Source organism: Neofelis nebulosa, chromosome 10, assembly GCF_028018385.1.
Source record: "Neofelis nebulosa isolate mNeoNeb1 chromosome 10, mNeoNeb1.pri, whole genome shotgun sequence".
In the NCBI taxonomy this organism is placed as follows: domain Eukaryota; kingdom Metazoa; phylum Chordata; class Mammalia; order Carnivora; family Felidae; genus Neofelis; species Neofelis nebulosa.
The window spans coordinates 99064303-99084373 of NC_080791.1; the positions used below are offsets into that span (position 1 = coordinate 99064303).

The 20071-nt window shown below is 46.6% G+C and overlaps 1 protein-coding gene across 1 annotated transcript in view; it reads right to left on the minus strand.

Moving 5' to 3' along the window:
• Positions 1-926: 926 nt before the first annotated feature.
• Positions 927-20071, minus strand: part of LRP4 (LDL receptor related protein 4) — a 51082-nt gene continuing 31937 nt past the window's right edge. Inside the window, exons 25-38 of the mRNA XM_058688840.1 lie at positions 19862-20033; positions 18897-19059; positions 18549-18774; positions 17883-18186; positions 16642-16860; positions 16343-16477; positions 15403-15511; positions 13396-13540; positions 12985-13098; positions 12390-12525; positions 8212-8279; positions 7558-7645; positions 5871-6012; positions 927-3421 (exon numbers count right to left, since the gene is read on the minus strand). Of these exons, the coding sequence (XP_058544823.1) occupies positions 3089-3421; positions 5871-6012; positions 7558-7645; positions 8212-8279; positions 12390-12525; positions 12985-13098; positions 13396-13540; positions 15403-15511; positions 16343-16477; positions 16642-16860; positions 17883-18186; positions 18549-18774; positions 18897-19059; positions 19862-20033 (2354 nt within the window). The 3' untranslated portion in view covers positions 927-3088. The remainder of the gene's footprint in view (positions 3422-5870; positions 6013-7557; positions 7646-8211; positions 8280-12389; positions 12526-12984; positions 13099-13395; positions 13541-15402; positions 15512-16342; positions 16478-16641; positions 16861-17882; positions 18187-18548; positions 18775-18896; positions 19060-19861; positions 20034-20071) is intronic.

Sequence of the window (20071 nt, forward strand, 5' to 3'; positions counted from 1 at the left end):
CCCGCGTCAGGCTCTGGGCCGATGGCTCGGAGCCTGGAGCCTGTTTCCGATTCTGTGTCTCCCTCTCTCTCTGCCCCTCCCCCGTTCATGCTCTGTCTCTCTCTGTCCCAAAAATAAATTTAAAACGTTGAAAAAAAAAAAGAAAAGAAAAAGAAAATCAACTACTGGGCTCCGACATAAAATTCTACATCTCGCACGGGACTTCCATGATTCCTAATCATCATTAGGAACCTGAGAAGGGAGCCCAACCCCCGGTCCTAGCCTTGAGATGTAGTGGATAAATTATAACAAGGAAGCTTTTTTAAAATAAAAGGAAGAAAATAAAAATAAATAAAAGGAATCTTAGTGTTGATTTGATCCATTCTTCGAAACTACGAAACTTTACTAAGATCAAAAAGAGCTAGTAGCATATCTGGGCCTTAATGAACCTTCCTTGTCCCCAGTACTTTTCTTACTACATCTGACAGTCTTGCCAGGGACTGTCATCACAAGGCACAGTCAAATTCTGTGACAATGAAGTCCTCATAGACCTAGAACAGAAATAGAAGATATATAGTATATATGTCATATACTTCCTTCCAGCGCCTGGAGAGGTCACTAATAATCATGACACTTTCCCCTTGGAGTCTCCCCAGGACCTCAGGCAGCCACTGCCAACCAATCAGAGTCAACACTCGAGATTAAAACCTGCCATCCCTGTTCTAGAGGAAGTGAGGATTTCACAAGCCAATGAATTCTGGTCTTGACCTGTCTCCTCAAGATGAGTTGACCCTTCAACCAGGAACCTCACACCTTTTATTGTTCTTCACCATCCTCACGTCCCCCAAGGACTTAAAGGTGATGTTGCAAGAAGGTTTTTGAAAGCATGGGTCTGCCAGACAGAGCGGGTGCAATGATTAGTCATGACTCCAAGCCAGGCACAGTGATTAAGAAAAGCTAAATTTATATTAAATTTTCATAAAGTCCTAAAATACTGAACATAGTGGTTAAATAACTCCAGAAAGTCCAATCTCTCCAGTGAGTAACGTTAAAACCATTACACATGAGCGCGGGAGAATCACTTCCATTAGTTTAGGACAAGAGAGGTTTTGCTTTTTACATAGTGAATCAGTGCTCAAATAGAGATTTCTTCAAATATGTCTTTTCTACATTCTGAACAGCCCAAGTGCAATAAGATCCTTCCCCCTTCCCAATCAAGAAAATGCCACTTTTCTACTTTCTCCTCATCCTCAACCAAGAGTCTGAGGACCCAAAGTGCTCTTTTCCTGCCCTGTCAAATGTGAAATGTCCCCCTTTCATCCCATAAGTGGCACCTCGCCTTTCCCACTTTGTGTACTGGAAAAGACTTGCTGGCCTGGCCAGGCTGTCCTGTGTGGGCCCAGACCTGGCTTGGTTACTAACAACAGAGCTAAGGGCTTGGCACCTGTCTCTAGCAGCCTTAGAAGTGACCAGAAAAGCTTTGCTCTTATCTTTTTTTTTTGTTTTTTTACTCACATGTTTGGCAGCTGATTTCTCAATACCAAGAACCACAGGAGAGGTTTCAAATCAGGAAACTTCCCCTACAAGCCCTCGCCTCTCTTCTCAGCCCATTGTCCTCTCCTATTGCTTCTTGTTCCTGGGTGGAGGAGGTCTGGATCTGCTCCAGGCTGAGAGCCCTTCATCAGTGGTTCTACCTTTCTACATCCTGCCCCCTACTTTTGTGTCTTGATTTAGCCCTCCTCACCACCACAAGGCTAAGTCAGAGAAAGCAACTTGGGGCGGGGGGTGAGGGGAAGGAGGGGGCTATGTAGAAGGTTTAGGGCAGAGAAAAAGGTCTCAACTCCCCTGATGCTAGCACGAGACACACGCTCTTTGTGTGAATGGGCACGAACCAAGTGATGGCATCACAGCATGGAAAGTCAGTCACTTAGCCGGGAAAAGAGTTGGAATGGGAACTTCACCACCCCACAGCCACAGGTTCTCTGTCCACTAACTTTGATCCCTGAGCACTTGAGAGACAACACAGGAGGTTCAACCTCATGGATACTTCCTGTTAGGCCCTGGGTGCCCCAAGTCTATAACCCAATCTCTCTTCCTGACCATTTATGACGACTTTTGGCCATTTCTTTGAAAAGCTGTTTCACGGTCTCTATGCTCAGAATCCCAGAGAATGAGCGGGGAGAGGGTGGCAGAATGTGAAAGTCCAGGTGATATGCTGCTTTGGGTCTAGACAGCGCTGGTAAGATGTTGCAAAGACTTAGCCCTCGGGGCCCCACATTCCTCAAGCCCCTGCTCACAACCTGGTGACTTAGAGTCAAAGACATAGGAAGGGTACTGGCCAGCAGTGGCACCAGCGGGGAAATTCATATTAGCTGCTGCCATGCGGTAAAGACCCTGTCATCGGAAGGTAGAAAAGCTTCCAGACAAACTAGCAGGAGGAAGAACAGATTGAGCCACACCCAGATCTCACCAATATCGGCAGCTGAAAAAAAAAACAACAACAGCAGCTCTTAGGGCAAGAATAATATCCATTGCCAGCAATGGACAGGACACGCGGCCCAACCACCCTAAAAGGTTTCTCATGTTACCAATGCACTTGAGTCTGGAGGCTTCCCAGATGCCCATACCAGCTGGGCTCACTCCTCCTTCCTCTCTCAGCCTCTATCCTTCATCTCTCTCTTTACCCTTGACCCCTGCCCCAGCCCCTGATGGGCAAGTTCTCTTAGAGAAGCGGCCAGGCTGGCTCTGATGGGAGAGAGGGAAGTCTTGGATCATCAGTTCTTGTGAGGCAGGGTACCAGGGAAAAGCTCTGTACTGAGGAGGAATCATTACTGAGCCTAGTTTTGGGGGCTCAGGATGGGGTGCAAGAGGTGAAGTTGGCGGTAAAATCCAGGTCTAAATTTTCGGGATGCACCCTCATTTCTTGTGCACAGGTAGTTATGGACTCAGGTGGAAACAGCTCCCGCGGAGGACCCGGGAGCGGTCATGGGGTGGGAGGTGGAGGAGAAGGACGAGCACATAGGAAGGGGGCCTGTTGTATAAGTGAGCACAAGGACCGGAAGTCCATGAAGGAGAGGGAACAGGCAGGGAGGGAAGGGAACGACGGTGTTTAGACCTGGCTCTCTGAGGAGAGCTTGCGTTCATGTTTCCAGCCCGTGTCTGGCAGAGAGCCCCGTCTTTCAGGAGTGGCTGCGGTATGGACACTGCTGCACTCAGACTGCTCTTCCTGCAGCAGCTGCTCTGTCTCCGTGTCATCCAGGGAGCCAGAGCTGGCCTGGATGGACACTGTGTCTGTCTTCATGCACACATGATCCCGCAGAAGGCCCCCCCGTGAGCTGCGGAGTTGCTTGAGGTCGTCCCACTCAGCATCGTCCCCAGACAGAAGGCAGATTCCCTCTACAATCTTGATCTTCTCCTTGGTGTAGTTATGGTCAGGCCCGCCCTAGGGTGGAGGGTGGGGAGACACGGTCAGTCGGCTGGCTCTCTAAAAGGATCTCACGGTGAACCGGAAAAGGAAGTAGATGGGGTGAGAGGAGGTGTGAGGGGTACAAAGATCCCACAAACAAATGGGGAGACTTGGTCAGAGAGCAAACAGATGAGTCGGCCTAAAAGGAGAGTAGCAGCTAGGATGATTATTACCCTTCTTAAGACAGGGAGGAGGGAGAACCATGGCTTCCAGTCCTGCATCATCCACTCACTGGCTATGTCACCTTGGGCAAATTACTCAGCATCTCTAAACTCAGTCTCCACACCTGCAGTGTGGGGAGAATAACAGTATCCATACCTCATAACCAGTTGCGGTGAAGGTTCAATGAGGTGATACACATAATGCAGTTAGTAGGTGCTTGACACATAAGATACGTTAAATCATGTTAGGTATTGTTACATTGTTATTGTGATTTATTAATGGGACACCATGCTGATATGCATGGCCAAAAGTAATTGACAAAGGCAATTCAATGCGCATTTATTTGGGATTTTAAACTCCTCCTGTGCTCTTTTGTTCTTAATTCTCTTGTTCCTAATTTTGTTAAGGAGAAAACTTTTGGGAGGTAAGACAGGAGGAATCTAGAAAATCTTCTTATTTAGATTTTGAGTGTCAATCCTTTGGGACCCCATAACCTTTTCTGGGAGGTTACTCTGGCTCTGCTCCCACAAGCCTTGGGGCCATTCTCAAGCAACCTGGGATTGTTCCAAGGACAGCCTTAAGTTCTACTCAGGCTTCTCCCTTTGTGGATTTCTCAAAGAGGAGTCTTACTCCTGGTTTCTGGGGGATACCAACCAAAATGCCACCTCTACCAGGACACAATGAACCATGGCTGAGATTCTGTCCTGGGACAGTATTCCCACTGAGAGCTCTGCAAATGTTCCTCTATTTTAGTAGCAATTCAACTCCACAGACATTTACTGAGCCCCTGCATTAAAGAGGATACTTTGCTGATTGCCCTCTGGGAGTGACAGCTCCCTCAGTAGAGCAGAGACAGACACAGATAGCACACAAGCACACAAGCACACATGTGCACGTGCGTATACACACACTCATTCCCCCAGCACACCCTCCAAGCTGAAATTAGCATAAGATTAGAGAGAGCCGTGCAGTGTCTTCACCTCAGAGACACGCTGGGTAAGCTAGGGAGAGGTGGGGGACACGGCACTGGTAGTTTGGCGGGGGGGGGGGGGGGGGGGGGGAGGAGAACACCACTCCCTCTACAAACACAGTGCAACAGGTACCTGAAATCAAGAGGAAATCAGAAGAGAAAGGGTGAAAGACTGTCAGAGGGGTGAAAGAGCTGCTGAGGAAAAGCACACAACAGAAGAAAAGAGGTCACACACTTGTAAGTTCTAACCTGTGAACCTTATTATGGTTCTTTTCTGGGGCATCAGACACTCTAGGAACCTAAGACTCAAGAGTCTCTCAAAGATACTAAGTGAGAATGGGATCTACCATCCCTAAAACTGACAACTATCCCTGCAGGTTCTGTTTTGGCTTACAGTGGAAGCTCTTTTAATATGGAAACTCATGGAGCCAGAAAGCATGGGATTATTATGTAAAGTGCACTCATTATGCATGGTGGCCCTGTAGATATGAGGGCAAGTTTTGACTGTGCGAGACAGGCCAAGAGAGTAGAACGATTAGGGTTTCATAAAGGATATAACTTCTGATGAAGGGTTACAGGATTTTAGAAAAAGCAGCGGTTGTATTAGACTAGGAAAATCTGAAATCCCAGGCTACTGATTCCTTGTGGAAATGGGACTATTTTTCAAGCCTAAACACTCAGCAAATAATTTTTCACTGAAGCAACAAAGGAGTTAAGAGAGCAAAAGCATGTAAACCTTCAAAATTCTAGAGAAATCTCTTAAGATTCTGTGATAAGAGGAAGAACAGCAAAAACATAAACAAAAACAAACAACAACAAAAAAACCCAGCCATTGCCAGCCATAGGTGCCAACAACTCGGATCAGAGGTTAGAAAAGGGAGAGTCCAGGAGCTGTTGGGTTTTGAGGGGTATTGTCTAGGTGTCTGGGGTGCTTCACAGGGGCCTCACTGCAGGGGAATGATGACTAAATGAGGAAACACCTATGAGCCTAGTAAAATATCTCCTGGCAGGGAGGCGCACACTCCCATGCTTTCAGACTCAGACCTTCTGGAATCTGCTTTCTAACCTTGCTCTCACTAAGGTCCCTCAAGCCGGTCCCTCAGAGAGTCTACATCTGTCCAGAAACCCAAATCACATTTATTTCTTCTGTTCACTATGACTTCCAAAAGGGTAGATGGGACTACCCGGCATCCCTCACTGATCCATTCAGGCAATTGGAGCATATCCTTCCCCCCTCCAGAAACAAACACAAACAAACAAACAACCACCTTGAATATAAACTTTAATTTTTACCTCTTTCTTATAGCACAGTTGATTGTACATGGCTGGTTTCGGGATTGCTTCAATTTTCACTTCTTGAGTGGAAGTTCGGTAGGAAGGGTTGCTGTAGGTCAGGTTTCCCATTCCCGGGTCAGTTAACTTGGATTTTTTGTGTCTTTAGGAGGAAAGGTGAGGAGAAATTAGTTCAGATCTTTATCGGGGTGATATCTGGGGAAGTTGTAACCTCAATGTGGTAGGCAGCCTCTAAGACAGCTCTAGAGATCCTCGCCTCCTGCTTCTCCCACCTTCTGAATCCCTGCTCCTTGAGTGTGGGCCGCACCTGATGATTCACTCACTTCTTTTTATTTATTTTTTTATTTTTTAAGTAATCTCTACACCCAAGGTGGGGATTGAACCCACAATCTCAAGGTCAAGACTTGCACCCTCCACCGACTAGGCCAGCCAGGCGCCCCTGGTGATGCACTTCTGAAGAACAGAAAATACAAAAGTGACGGATGCTAGATTAGGTTCCAGAGAAACGTGTGGCTTCTGTCTTAGGTTGCCCTTACTCTCTCTTATGCTAGCTCTGGGGAAGCAAGCTGCCAAGTGGCCAGTTGTCCTTTGGAAAGGCCCCACAAGGCAGGGAACGGATGAGAGTGACCTACAGTCAACAGCTGGCAAGGAGCTGAGACCCTCGGTCCAACAGCCTGTGAGGAACTAAATCCTGCCAACAGCTACACGCATGTGCTTGGCAGGGAATCCCTCCCCGGTCAAGCCATGGATAAGACCACAACCCTGGCTGATACCTGGACTGTAGTCTGGGAGAGACCCTGAGGCAGAGGCATGCAAGTAAGCTGCACCCAGATTTCTAACCTACAAAAGCTGTGAGATAATAAATGGTTGTCATTTTAAGTTGCTAAATTTGGGAATAATCTGCAATAGATAGCTAATCCACTGTGTCAAGACAGATCTGTGTTTCAATCCCACATCTGTTACTTACTAGCTGGGATCTTGGTAGACATAATCTAAGCTTTGTGAGCCTCAGATCCTTATCTGTAAAGTGAGGAGTAATAATACCTGTATTATGTAGCATTGATACATATTCTCTAAATAGTAACGGTTACTATTATTATTAGTGTTGTTGTTATTGTTGCTGTTGTTGTTGTTGTTGGAAGCAGGAGCCACAGCAGCATAGCGAAATCCTGGTATTTTTGCTGCAAGCTGTGTTTAAAGCATTTGGAGAAAATATACAGAGGGTCATAAAAAGGATTCTAAACTGAAAATGACACACACTCCACCTTCCCAGGATGATCCCTACTGAGCAATGACATATCAAACAATATTGGGATAAAGGCCGTGGTTATGTGAAGAGAAGATCATTTCCACCTTCGGTGGTTTGAGGTGAGGCAGAGCAGAGGAAAAGCAAAGATGGCAGCATCAGTCCCAGCTCTGTCTCTTCCTGTGTGACCTTGGGTAAAGCCCTCTGTATCCTCGTCTATAAAGAGAATCCCGAGGGCTGCTGTGGTCCTAATATGAGAAACCTGCTTGGGCTGTGAATGGTGAAGAAGGATCAGAGTTCAGGTTCTACCTCGCTCTGACCAGGGACCTATCTTTGACGTGAGGCTGGTCAGAGGTTAGATCAGCACGATGTGGAGCTTCAGGAGAGCACAGATAATGAGGACCAGTGACCATGTGGCCCCTGCAGCGAGGCTGAGGTTACCTGTACAGCATCAAAGCTGCAATTGCCACCAAAATCAGCAGAATGCTGAGGAGTCCACCGATGACGTAGCTGACATGAAGTCCTTCCCCTAGAAGAACAGAGAGACACTAGGTGGGGGCCACGGACAATCTTCCAGCTGGCGTGAGGGCTGGGAAGACGAGGGTTCCTTTGGTAGGGGTTGGATCCCACACCACCTGAGGATAGCCAGGGAAGAGGCCGCAGGGGTAAGGGTAGGGGGCTGAGAAGAGATCTATGGTCCTATATCTAATCCCAATTCCAATATTTACTACCCATGTGACTTAAGGCGAGATGCTTAACTTGAAGCCTATGTTTTCTCATCAGTTAGATGAGATAGTTAGATGAGCGATAATAAACCGCTCCTAGCCTGCTGGCAATGACACGTGACTGTGTATATACATATACACACATGCACATGTGTGCACGGGCACACATATATACAGCTTAACAAATGGTTGGCATATGGAAAGTACTCTGTAAGTGGTGGCTAACTAATGATTGTTTTTTCTATGGATTCAGTCTGAGAAATGGGTTTGATAACCCCAAAGGGTCCCTATGAAGGTTTTGGAAGGTATCAGTGGAAATTCGGATTCCTTATACCTTCTTTTCTAAAACAGTTGGGCACTCAGGGCTCACCTGGAGCAGCAGGTATGGCCTCATTGGAATGTGCACAGAGGCCCAGCCGAGCATCCTTTTCAGAGCATCTGTGGGGCAGAGAAAACTGAATGTGAAGGTTACTTGTATTTGATAAAGACCTTGCCTTCCTCTAGGAAAGAGGGAAAGTCCTGGGAAGGACAGGGGGAAAGGCTTTTGAGTGGGGCTTGCTGATATTTGATTGTACCTGATGGGAGACATCAGAAGCACAGACCAGGAAATACAGAGAAATCAGTGTAAGTCACTGTCTTCGGGATGCGATATCATGTTTAAATGAGTTTTAAAATATGTACGCTTAGGGGCGCCTGGGTGGCTCAGTCGGTTGAGCGCCGACTTCGCTCAGGTCACGATCTCGCGGTCCGTGAGTTCGAGCCCTGCATCGGGCCCCTGTGCTGACAGCTCAGAGCCCGGAGCCTGTTTCAATTCTGTTTCAATTCTCCCTCTCTCTGACCCTCCCCCATTCACGCTCTGTCTCTCTCTGTCTCAAAAATAAACGTTAAAAAAAAAAATATGTACGCTTATTATTTTTATTTTAATTTAAAAACAAGTTTTAAAAATGTTTATCTATTCCTGAGTTAAAGAGAGACAGAGTGTGAGTGGGGGAGGGGCAGAGAGAGAGAGAGAGAGGGAGACACAGAATCCGAAGCAGGCTCCAGGCTCTGAGCTGTCAGCACAGAGCCCGACGTGGGTCTCGAACTCACAAACTGTGAGATCATGACCTGAGCCGAAGCTGGACACTTAACTGACTGAGCCACCCAGGCACCCCAAAATATGTACTCTGTAAAGAAGATTCCTCTAAAAAGGAGAAGCAGGTCTGGAAGTAAGCTAGAAGTCTGCCGAGACAACACTAAGGATATCAATAGTAGGGTTCGTTAAGCTACCAGGATGAGCTGGAAGAAACTACCAGCCAAGCAAACCTCTGACTGGATACAGATTATCACAAGGTCTAAATAGACCTTGAAAAAAACCCTGTTTTTCTTCTCTTCATTCTTTCAAAAGAGAATATGCAAGACATCCAGAGGGAGGGATCAGGGAACCAACTTGAAATGCTAAGGAGGTCATTTCTTTGTGGCACATTATGAACAATCAAAGGCATCTCCTGGGGTGCCTGGGTGACTCAGTTGGTTAAGTATCTGACTTTTTTTTTTTTTTAATGTTTACTTATTTTTGAGAGCACAAGCAGAGGAGGGGCAGAAAGAGACAGACAGAGGCTCTGAAGCAGGCTCTGTGCTGACAGCAGTGAACCTGATGTGGGGCTCGAACTCACAAACAGCAGGATCATGACATGAGCCAGAGTTGGATGCTCAACCAACTGAGCCACTCAGGTGCCCCTGTCTGACTCTTGATTTTGGCTCAGGTCAAGATCTCATGGTTGTCAGATACAGCCCTGCAACGGGCTCTGCACTGGGCCTAGGCGTGGAGCTTGGTTAAGATTCCCTTTCTCCCTCTTCTTCTGCCCCTCCCCCTGTGTGTGCATGTGCTCTCTCTCTCAGAAAATAAGTAAGTAAATAAATAAGGCATCTCCTAAAAGGCTAGAGAAAAGCTACTTGCAAGAACATTTGAAACCAAGATGCATGGAGTCTTCAAATAGACTGTGACCCTAAGAAAGTAACTGAGTAGGGTTCGAAAGTTTTCTAAACTATCCTAAAGAAAATCAGATTAATCATGATTGATAGTACTTAAAAGTTAATGAGAAAAATACATGTTTATGTCTGGGTATTTGCTTTTCTATACAAACTTCTAAAAAGAGAATATGGGGCAAATAGGACAGATTTGCTCATGTGCAAATGTTATAATTTTATTTTATTTACTTTTATACCCCCAATTCCAGTTCTCAGACTTTATTTACTTTTTTGTAAATGTTTATTTGAGAGAGAGAGAGACAGAGAGACAGAGTGTGAGCGGGGGAGGGGCAGACAGGGAGACACAGAATCTGAAGCAGGCTCCAGGCTCTGAGCTGTCAGCACAGAACCTGACACGGGGCTCAAACTCACGGACTGTGCAAGATCATGACCTGAGCCGAAGTTGGCCGCTTAATCCATCGAGCCACCCACGTGCCCCTATTTAGCTTATTTTTTAAGTAGACTCTACGCCCAACATGGGGCTCAAACTCATGACCCTGAGCTCAAGAGTCACATACTCTACCACCTGAGCTAGCCAGGCACTGCACAAATTTTATTATTTTATTTTATTATTTTATTTGTTATTTAACTTTCTTTTTTCTTTTTTTAAGTTTATTCATTTACTTTGAGAGAGAGCATACACGCGTATGCACACATGCTCCAGCAGGGAAGGGGTGGAGGGAGAGGGAAGGAGAGAGAGAATCCCAAGCTGACTCTGCATTGTCAGTGCCGAGCCTGATGTGGGGCTCAGACTCAACCGTGAGATCATGACCTGAGCCGAAATCAAGAGTTGGATGCCTAACCAACTGAGCCACCCAGAAGCCCCAAATTTTATAATTTTAAAGACATGAATCTAGAGTTCTCCTCTGGGATTATTATTATGTTTCTGCTTTCAGAATTGACATCAAGTGTTAATTATCTTTTAAGCTAAAGTTGATAATAAAAATAAAGAGACTGGTATATTACAATGGAAAAAATGTTGTAAATAGAAAAATGTCTGGAAAGATAGACACCATTAATCAGCCATAAAAAGGAAATTCTGACATTTGTGACTACATGGATGGACCTTGAGGACATTATGCTAAGTGAAATAAATCAGAGAGAAAAAGACAAATATTGTGCAATTATCACTTATATATGGAATCTAAAAACAACAACAACAACAACAACAACAACAACAACATCAATCCCCAACTCATAGGTTGCTGCTTGCCAGAGGTGGAAGGTAGGAGGAGTGGATAAAATCAGTAAAAGTGGTCAAAATGTACAAACTTCCAGTTATAAGTCCTGGGGAAGTAATATACAGTATCGTGACTATAGTCAATAATACTGTATTATACACTCGAAAATTGCTAAGAGAGTAAATCTTTAAAAGTTCTCATCGCAAGAAAAAGACTTTGTAGCTATGTGTGGTGATGGATGTTAACTAAACTCACTGTGGTAATCATTTTGAAATGTATACATATATAAAATAGAAAATATTAAGAGGAACTATACATGGGTACTTATTTCTTCTTTATTCCTGGCTGCATTTTCAGATTATTTTTTGCAAGGCATAAATAAAAAACATAAGAATTTTTCTAAATTGAATCTAATATCATATTTAATCAATTTTAAGATCTGTATTGTTCTCTATTCCAACATCTCCGGAACAGGAATGTGTCTTACAATCAGTGGCATCTCATAGTTGAGGTTGGTCATTTTTTCAGTTGAAACTCTCAAATCAGGATGCATCTTTTTTTTTTTTTTTAAGGTTTTATTTATTTTTGAGAGAGAGAGACAGAGTATAAGTTGGGGAGGGGCAGAGAGAGAGGGAGACACAGAATCTGAAGCAGGCTCCAGGCTCTGAGCTGTCAGCACAGAGCCCGAAGCAGGGCTCAAACTCAAGAACCACGAGATCATGACCTGAGCCAAGGTTGGAAGCTTAACTGACTGAGCCACCCAGGCGCCTTAAATCAGGATGCATCTTAAATGGATAGCACCATCAACTTAATTAAATAAAACATTTTATACTTGATTTGAGAACTGTTCATGTTTATGCTTGCTTATTTAATAATAAGGTGTGTGTATACATGTGTGTGTGTGTACACGTGCATGTACGTGCATGTGTGTTTGAGGTCATTATAAGCTAAAGTCATTACATCCCTGGGGATGTTCCAAGTCATAAAGCCACAGCCCAGAGACCACTATGAGTTGGCAGCTTCTAAGCAAACTATAGGACAAGACCATATACTAAATGTGTTATGAGAACAAATGTCACCAAAAGGAAGGAGGAATGCCATGTAGGAACTCCTCTGAGTGATTTCTCTCTCTAAAGCTGCTCTTAAAACTTCTTGCCCTCAAAGCTAAAAAGAGATCCACTTACAACGATCTACAAGTCTATATATCATCTCCAGTTCCAAAGAGCAGGGACGGGTGGCTCATGATGTGACCTACTTCCCATGTGCCGGAATTATCGAGCTAAGACTGTGGTCTTCTGCCGGTGGAAGATGGTGATTTGGAGAAAAGAGCCCTCAATCCCATATTGAATTCACTTACCTTCCTTCCACCTCCTCCAGAGATGTGTGGGTCCGGGTGGTTGAGGAACGCAAGGTGGTAGGAAGTGTGTTGGGTAGCACAGGGCTCCTTTCACTTATGCTGGTAGCCCTGGGAGCTGGGGGCACTAGACCAGGTACTGAAGAGAATAGGAGGATTGAAGTGAGCCACTAGAGCCCCAAATCTCTACATATGATCCAAGAGTAGCATCCTGGGTTACCTGACAGAGTCATCTTATAGCTGCCTTAATCCTACGCATCCTCATTAGAGGCTCTTCATACTGTAAATAAAAAGGATTTGGACTCCAATATTCAATAGCTCTGGATGGGCTAGCTGGTCCACAAAGGTCAGGAAAAGACAGCAATTCACAGGCCACCGCAGGGATCAGAGATTCAGGAGACCTGAATTCCATTCTTGTAAATGCCAGAAGCTGGACAAACTCAGGTCTGTGCTATTCCAAAGCTCAAACTCATTGTTCTCTCACTCAGCTGTAAGACTCCCCGAGGGGGATCCCACCCAGAAGGACAAAACCGAGGCTAATGATCCTCTGCCACTCCAAGGACCCTGCTGTTCCAGGGCGTCATTCAGTCCAACTCACCAAGGGAGCAGGGCCGGCCATCGGGCTCGTCAGGACAGGCACACACGAAGTCAGAGGCTCTGGCAAAGCAGAGGTGGGTGCAGCCTCCATTATTCACACCACAGGCATTGGTCCCTGGAGGCAAAGCAGGTATGTGTCTGGTCTGGGCTAGAATCAGGTCTCCCAATTTGACACCTACCTCTCTTTAAGGAGGAGCTCCACGGCTACCTCACTCCAAGGGACAGTAAGGCAGAAGGGGCATAACCACATGGGGCTGAAAAGGTCGAAGAGCTTACAATGGGAACCAAAAGGCTCTCCTGTGGCTCTAATGTCTCAGTCTATTAACTCAGGGACTGTTAATACAGTCGCTGGGATGATCAACCACCCCACTGATGGTAAGGAAGCAAGCAGGCTCAGGACCCAGGGGCCCACCTGTCTGCCGCTGAGGAGAAACCACAATGATATCCATGAGTCCTTCCACATTCGCCAACACCGTCTCCTTGCTCCGGCCTGAGTACTTGTCGACACGCTGGATTGACTTGGTCTGCCAGTCTGTCCAGTAGATCCACCTGTCCTGCTACTCAACAGGGAAACCCCATAAAGAGTAAATATTATTCAACAGTCTGACCTCAGGTACAGCTTCTGTGCTTTAGTATGTGTACCCCCTCTGCTGAAATGCCCTGTGTCTCTTATCCAGCATGCCAACTTCCGTGTGTCCCCCATATCACACTGTCCAGGAAATCTCCCCCAGTCTGTATGGGATTCATTCCTCCATGCTTTTCTGTGCCTTCTACAAGTGAGTTTTGACACTCCACGGTCATTTGTTTACATGTCTGACATGTAAGATTAAGTTCTTCAAGGACAGAAATGTCTTTCATTTCTTTCTCAATTTCCAGTACTAACACTTCATCCCCAGTCAGTTGACTGAGTGGCTCAATGAATAAATGAGTTCTTGTACCTGGAAAATAGGAGTAACTTAGGGCCAGGGGGTCCTTCTAAGGTCGCTGCTCTTCTGGGACCTTCACAAAGAGCCCTGGCCCAAATCCTCTGGTTACTTCTAGGGGAAGCTACCTTCTAAAAATGTTTATTTATTTAGGGGCCCCTGGGTGGCTCAGTTGGTTAGTGTCTGACGTCAGCTCAGGTCATGATCTCACAGTTGGTGAGTTCGAGCCCCATGTCGAGCTCTGTGCTGACAGCTCAGAGCCTGGAGCCTGCTTTGGATTCTGTGTCTCCCTCTTTCTCTCTCAAAATAAATAAACATTAAAAAAAATTTTTTTTTTTTTTGAGAGAGAGAGAGCATGAGCAGGGGAGGGGCAGAGAGAGGGAATCCCAAGCAGGCTCTGAGCTAACAGTGATGCAGAGCTCGAACCCACAAACTGTGAGATCATGACCTGAGCTGATACCAAGAGTCGGTCGCTTAACCGACTGAGCCACCCAGGTGTCCCTAGGGGAAGGTGCCTTCTAATTTAGTGATCCTGAGATTCTCAACCAGGGGTGGGGAGGGCAATGAAGGTGGTTCCCCTCCTGCTCCCAGGTATACATCAGAAACCCCAGGGGAAACTTATAGATTGAAAAACCACATTCATTATCATCCTATAGTTTTACATTTGGAGTACGGGGGTGGGGAACTTATTGTTAAGTAGAGCCAAACTTTTATTGGCTGGTAGGATATAATATACAAGACAGATAAGTGGAAGTTTGTCAAAAAAGAACAAGGGTTTTTAAATAATTGAGAATCCCTGTTGTGGCTCCAGGCTTGATAGATCTCCTCTTTCCCTTCCCTGAATTATTTTACAGGATAAGAACTCAAAAATGATAGCCAGTGATAATTAAAAAGATTAAAAATAACACACACTGAGTGCCAGATACTGTGCTGATGCTTTGTGTATATTTCAGGAGGACACTATTATTAAACTCACTTATTTTACAGGTATTAGAGAGGTTCAGTATCTTATCCAAAGTCGCAGTCATTCAATGACTCAGGCAGAGCTTGAACCCATGGAGCTGGCAGATTAGAGGTACTCAGTAAGCATGTACCAACTGGCTGGCTGCCTCAAAACTCTGGCTCTTAGCCACTGCAACCTACTGCCACTAAGCCAGCTGCCTGGACTCAGATATTGGGAACACAGCACTAGGATCAACTACGGACCCTGTTAAAATGCACATTCCTGGGCCCAACCCTCATGAAGTAGATTCTTTTTATGCCAAGGCCCAGGAACCTACACTTGAGAGCCACTCCTTCAAATGCTAGAACATGGAGTGGTGTTGCAGGATTAGCAGGCACATGGTGGCAAGGCTTCAGTGTACAGGAAATACCCCTAAAATGAGCTTCCGTAGCAGGATCGTTAAGTAGCAACTAGGGTTGAGGCTCCCAACTTGGAACCCCGAGGAAACACCCCCTGTCAAAGAGGTTTAGTTACCTCTCTCTTGAGCCAGTACCTGAGTGAGAGCAAAGGGGTGGGACACGTGGCTGACTAACACCTGCCGTAGCTTCCCATTGAGGTCAGAGCTCTCAATCCGGTCCAGATGGGCGTCCACCCAATAGATCCTGAGAAGGAAAAGTGAGAAGAGGGCTGCTCAAAATGCTTGCCAAGAAGCCCAGTCCTTCCCCGCAAGGAGCTATCTGTTCCCTCCTGAGCTAACTAGTAGGTGCTGTGAGCGGTCATAAAGCACCCTTGATGAGAGGTCATTGCAAGTCCCAATGCTGAAGAGGGGAAGCTGGGGACTCAAATGGGGCGGCCAGAGCTGTGTGGGGCGGGGTAGAAAGCCTAGTGACCTCTGAAGAGCCACCCTGCAGGCTCATCTTCAGCAACCTGATCACCCTTTGGCTCCTTCCCAAGAATCTAAGCCGAAATTCTTATGAACACTCTTTAAGGAAGAGATCTTGGTCTATAAGGAGCTCATTGAGGTTATCCCAACTCTCCAGGTGACTTAGATTCCTTTCCCTTCTTCTGGGGGCAGAAAGAGAAACTGCCTCAAATCCCCTTTCACCCTCTTTTCCTGCCCTTTAGCATTTTTTATCTAGGCAAGGAGTTGCAAATTCCAATGAGCAAAGGGATCAGAAAAGCAACAATCGCAAAAAATCAACCTCCGACAAATAAGGGGTCATGGGACGTGTGGTCCAGCCAGAGGACGTGCTCTGCTAAAGACACTCAAAGCAAAAACATATAAACCACACAAACAAAATCCATCTGAGGATTGAGGGCTATATTCAGCAACCTTTGCTCTACAAATATGTTCCCTCATCCTTCTCACTGCTTTTTCCCTCCTCACCTACCAAGGAGCTTTCTATTTTTCTTTTGTTTTCACTATCTGAATCTCAACCATCTTCTCCTGTGCCCACCCAATTTCCAGAAAGCAATTGGGACAGGATTCCCACCTGCGGGTATCATAGTCCAGGGTAAGGCCATTGGGCCAACCCAGGTCTGTGTTGATGAGGACCTTCCGCTCAGAGCCGTCCAAGTTTGCCCGCTCAATCTTGGCAATGTGGCCCCAGTCTGTCCAGAAGAGGTACCTAAGGTACAACACTGCCATCATCACCAAGGCATGGGAAGATGGTACCAGAGGTTGACAGAATACAGGGGACACGCTGATACCATGAATACAGAGGAATCTTCCAAGGGACCCTTCATCAGGCCCTTCTTCCCTGGGTCTCTTTTCTGCTGGCCATAAACTTACCCCTTCCTGGGGAAAACGGCAATGGCCCGAGGCTCATCCAGGCTATTGTTGATCAGCACTTTGCGGCAGGAACCATCTAGCCTTGATGCCTCAATGGTATTTCGGCCCGTATCTGTCCAGTACAGATTTCTGGCCACCCAGTCTACTGCCAGCCCGTCGGTGGTCTTCAGGCCACGCCCGATCACTGTCTCCATGTTGCTGCCATTCAGATCTGCTCGCCTGAGGGAACAGCTCAGGGTTGGGTGACTGACCGGATTGACCAGAAATACACTGAAGTCCCTTTAATCCATGTTCCCATAATTGGATCCCTACTAGAGGCTCCAGAAGGGCAGAGACCACATCTCTGTAAGTACATTCCTCAGCATCTAGAACAGTAGGTACTCAAAATATTAGCAGAATTAATGAATAAAAAATTCTTGGGAGGACAGAGTATTTCCTGGTATTAACAGTGGATGTTTGGGCCCATGTCTTACAGAAGATGGGTTAGTAATTCCCTATATACCTTAGGGATAAAGATTGCTAGGTGGTAATTATAAGAAAGGCAAATTTGTCAAAACCTACCTGTACATTTTTCCATTAGCCCTACACCAGGGTGGGGGTATGTCACAAACATTTAGAGGACTTCTCTAAACTATGTATTCCCACCTGTCCCCAGCATGAGACCCTAATACACCCCTCAGAGATAACTGCAGGGAATGCCCCTATTCTTTCACGTGAGAATCTCTGTCATGGTAAACCGCTCACACTAGTGGGAGGAATCACATTCCTCAGCTATGGTGGGGTAAAAAAAAATGGAAGGAATAATAAAAAGTAAAATAAAACAAAAAATATTTTTAAAACCACAAAAACACAACCTTGGAAACCATCACAAGCCTTGGCATTTGGCCAGGGCTCCTGTATTATAATACAGATACATGGTTTAGTTACATGGCCTACTCATCAATGAGTTTTAGGGGATCCTTGGAGCCCCCACAGGGCCCAATGGTGGGGTAAAGGCTCCAGGTCCCCAGCCTGACATGTCCGTTTTACATACTGGGCTTCTCTGCTAATCTGGAAACAAGCAAACAAAAACGTCAAATTTAAACTCTGTTATGAGTGATAAGCAAACAAGTCAGCATCAGAACTCACTATCCAAGCTGCCAAATCACTGTCTATTTAGAGGTCAACAGAGACCATAACCTCACCCTGTCAGGGATCAAACACAGATCTGTGTCCTCTGGAGGTTTCAGGGATATTCCTACCTGATAACATCCAGGAATACATCTGTGTAATAGACCTTTCCATCCACACTGTCATAGTCCAGGGAGATGACATTGTTGAGCTCAGGGACGGGGACGTGCACATCTGTGTGGTCGCTGGTGTCCAGCGAGATACGCCGGATGGAGCCGCGGCTGGAGAAGAGTAGGTAGGTCTCGGGAGAGGGATCACAGGTCTTCCCATCTCCCTTCAGCTGGATGCCAGTAGGGCAGGCACAGGAGAACCCCGAGGGCCGAGGCAAGCAGAGGTGGGAGCAGCCGCCATTTCTAGAGCCGCATTTGTTAAAACCTGGTGAGGCGAGAACATGAGCTTTGACACCCAGCCTGGAATACTGTGGGTATCTTACAAGGGCCCTAGTTGCCTGATTCTCTGCTGTTCTAAGTGACAGAATTTGGTACCCAACAGGGATGAGGTAGAAGAAGTCCTTTGAAGGTGTGACAGCATCATGTAGTTATAGCACCAGCCACACCCAGAAGGAACAAAGCCTGATCCAGGAAGGGGGCTTAGGTAGGTCCTTGTCTCTGAGATTCTAAAAGGATCTCTGTGCTCTGGATGTATCTCTGTCACTGAGATACCCACCCCCACCCCCACCCCCCACCCCCACCCCCGGAAAGCCAGCTCTGGCTCACAGCCCTAGGGGGTTCTCTCACCCAGTGGCTGTGCCCGGTCTACGGCCTGGATGTCCATGAGGCCTGGCAGGTTGGACCTCACCAGGATGACATTGCTGCCAGTACCCTTGTCAGCACGGTGGATGCTACGGGTCTGCCAGTCAGTCCAGTAGATATAGGAGCCAAGCAGGGTGAGGCCATATGGGTGCTGCACGGGAGATACCAGCGTGTGCCGACTGGCGCCGTTCAGGTCAGCAGCCTCAATTCGCTGTAGAGGAAGGAGAGGGTGGGGGGTGGTCGTGAGTCAACTGGGAGCCCTGAGTGGAGATCCTCAACAGTCCTCTCCTGTCTTCCCAGGCTTCCGGGAAGCAAGAGGAGCAGTATCCTCACCTCAGTGTGGGCATCAGCCCAGAGCAGCTGGGAACTGGCCTTGTCCACGGTCAGCCCATTGGGCCATCCTAGGTTGTTGCTGATGAGCACAGTCCGGTCTGAGCCATCCATTCCAGACCGTTCTAGCTTGGCATTCTCCCCCCAGTCTGTCCAGTACATGAACCTGGGCAAGGAAAAACACTAGCTGTTATGTCCAGAGCTCCTAAACACTGTAAGTACTGACAATTTGCCAAACACTGCAAAAAGTATTTTATGCAAAAGGTGGAGTTGTTGTTTATGGGCTTAGAGTTCAGATTTGCAAGATGAAAAAGTTCTGAAGATCCGTTTCACCATAAGGTGAATCTACTATACTGAGCTATACGCTTAAAAAATGGTTAAGGGGTGCCTGGGTGGCTCAGTCAGTTGAGCGTCCGACTTCGGCTCAGGTCATGATCTCAAGGTTCATGGGTTTGAGCCCCACGTCGGGGCTCTGTGCCGACAGCTCAGAGCCTGGAGCCTGTTCAGATTCTGTGTCTCCCTCTCTCTCTGTTCCTCCCCTGCTCTCACTTTGTCTCTGTCTCTCAAAAGTAAAGATTAAAAAAAATTTTTTTAATGGTTAAGATGATAAATTTTATATTGTTTTTTACCACAAGTGAAAAAAAAAAAAAAAGAACTTTACATGTACTGCCTCACTTAAGTCTCACAAGAGCCATGCGGTATATATACTTTCATTATCCCCTCCATTTACAGGTGAGGAAACTGAGGATCAGACGTTAAAGATGCATCCTGGGTTCCTGACTCCAAGGTTGGTGCTTTTTACCTCTATATCATCCTACCACCCTGAGTCACAAGGAGTGGAACAGCCCCAGGAAGGTGGGGCACACTTGCACTTCATAGCCCACTTTCACACCTGCCAGGGCCCCAGCTGAGCCAGCTCCCAACCCCTGCCCAGAACTGCAGAGCCGGCTCTCACCCCAGGCTCTCACCCCATCTCGTGGTACAGCACAATGGCCCGGGGGCTGTCAAGGTTCTGCCACACCAGCACTTTCCTCATGGACCCATCCAAGTTGCCCACTTCAATCCGGTTGGTTCCCGTGTCTGTCCAGTACACTTTCCGGCCAATGGCATCCACTGCGAGCCCATCTGTGGTTTGCAGCCCTGCAGGAAGTCAAGAGCACACACTGGCTCCTGCCTTA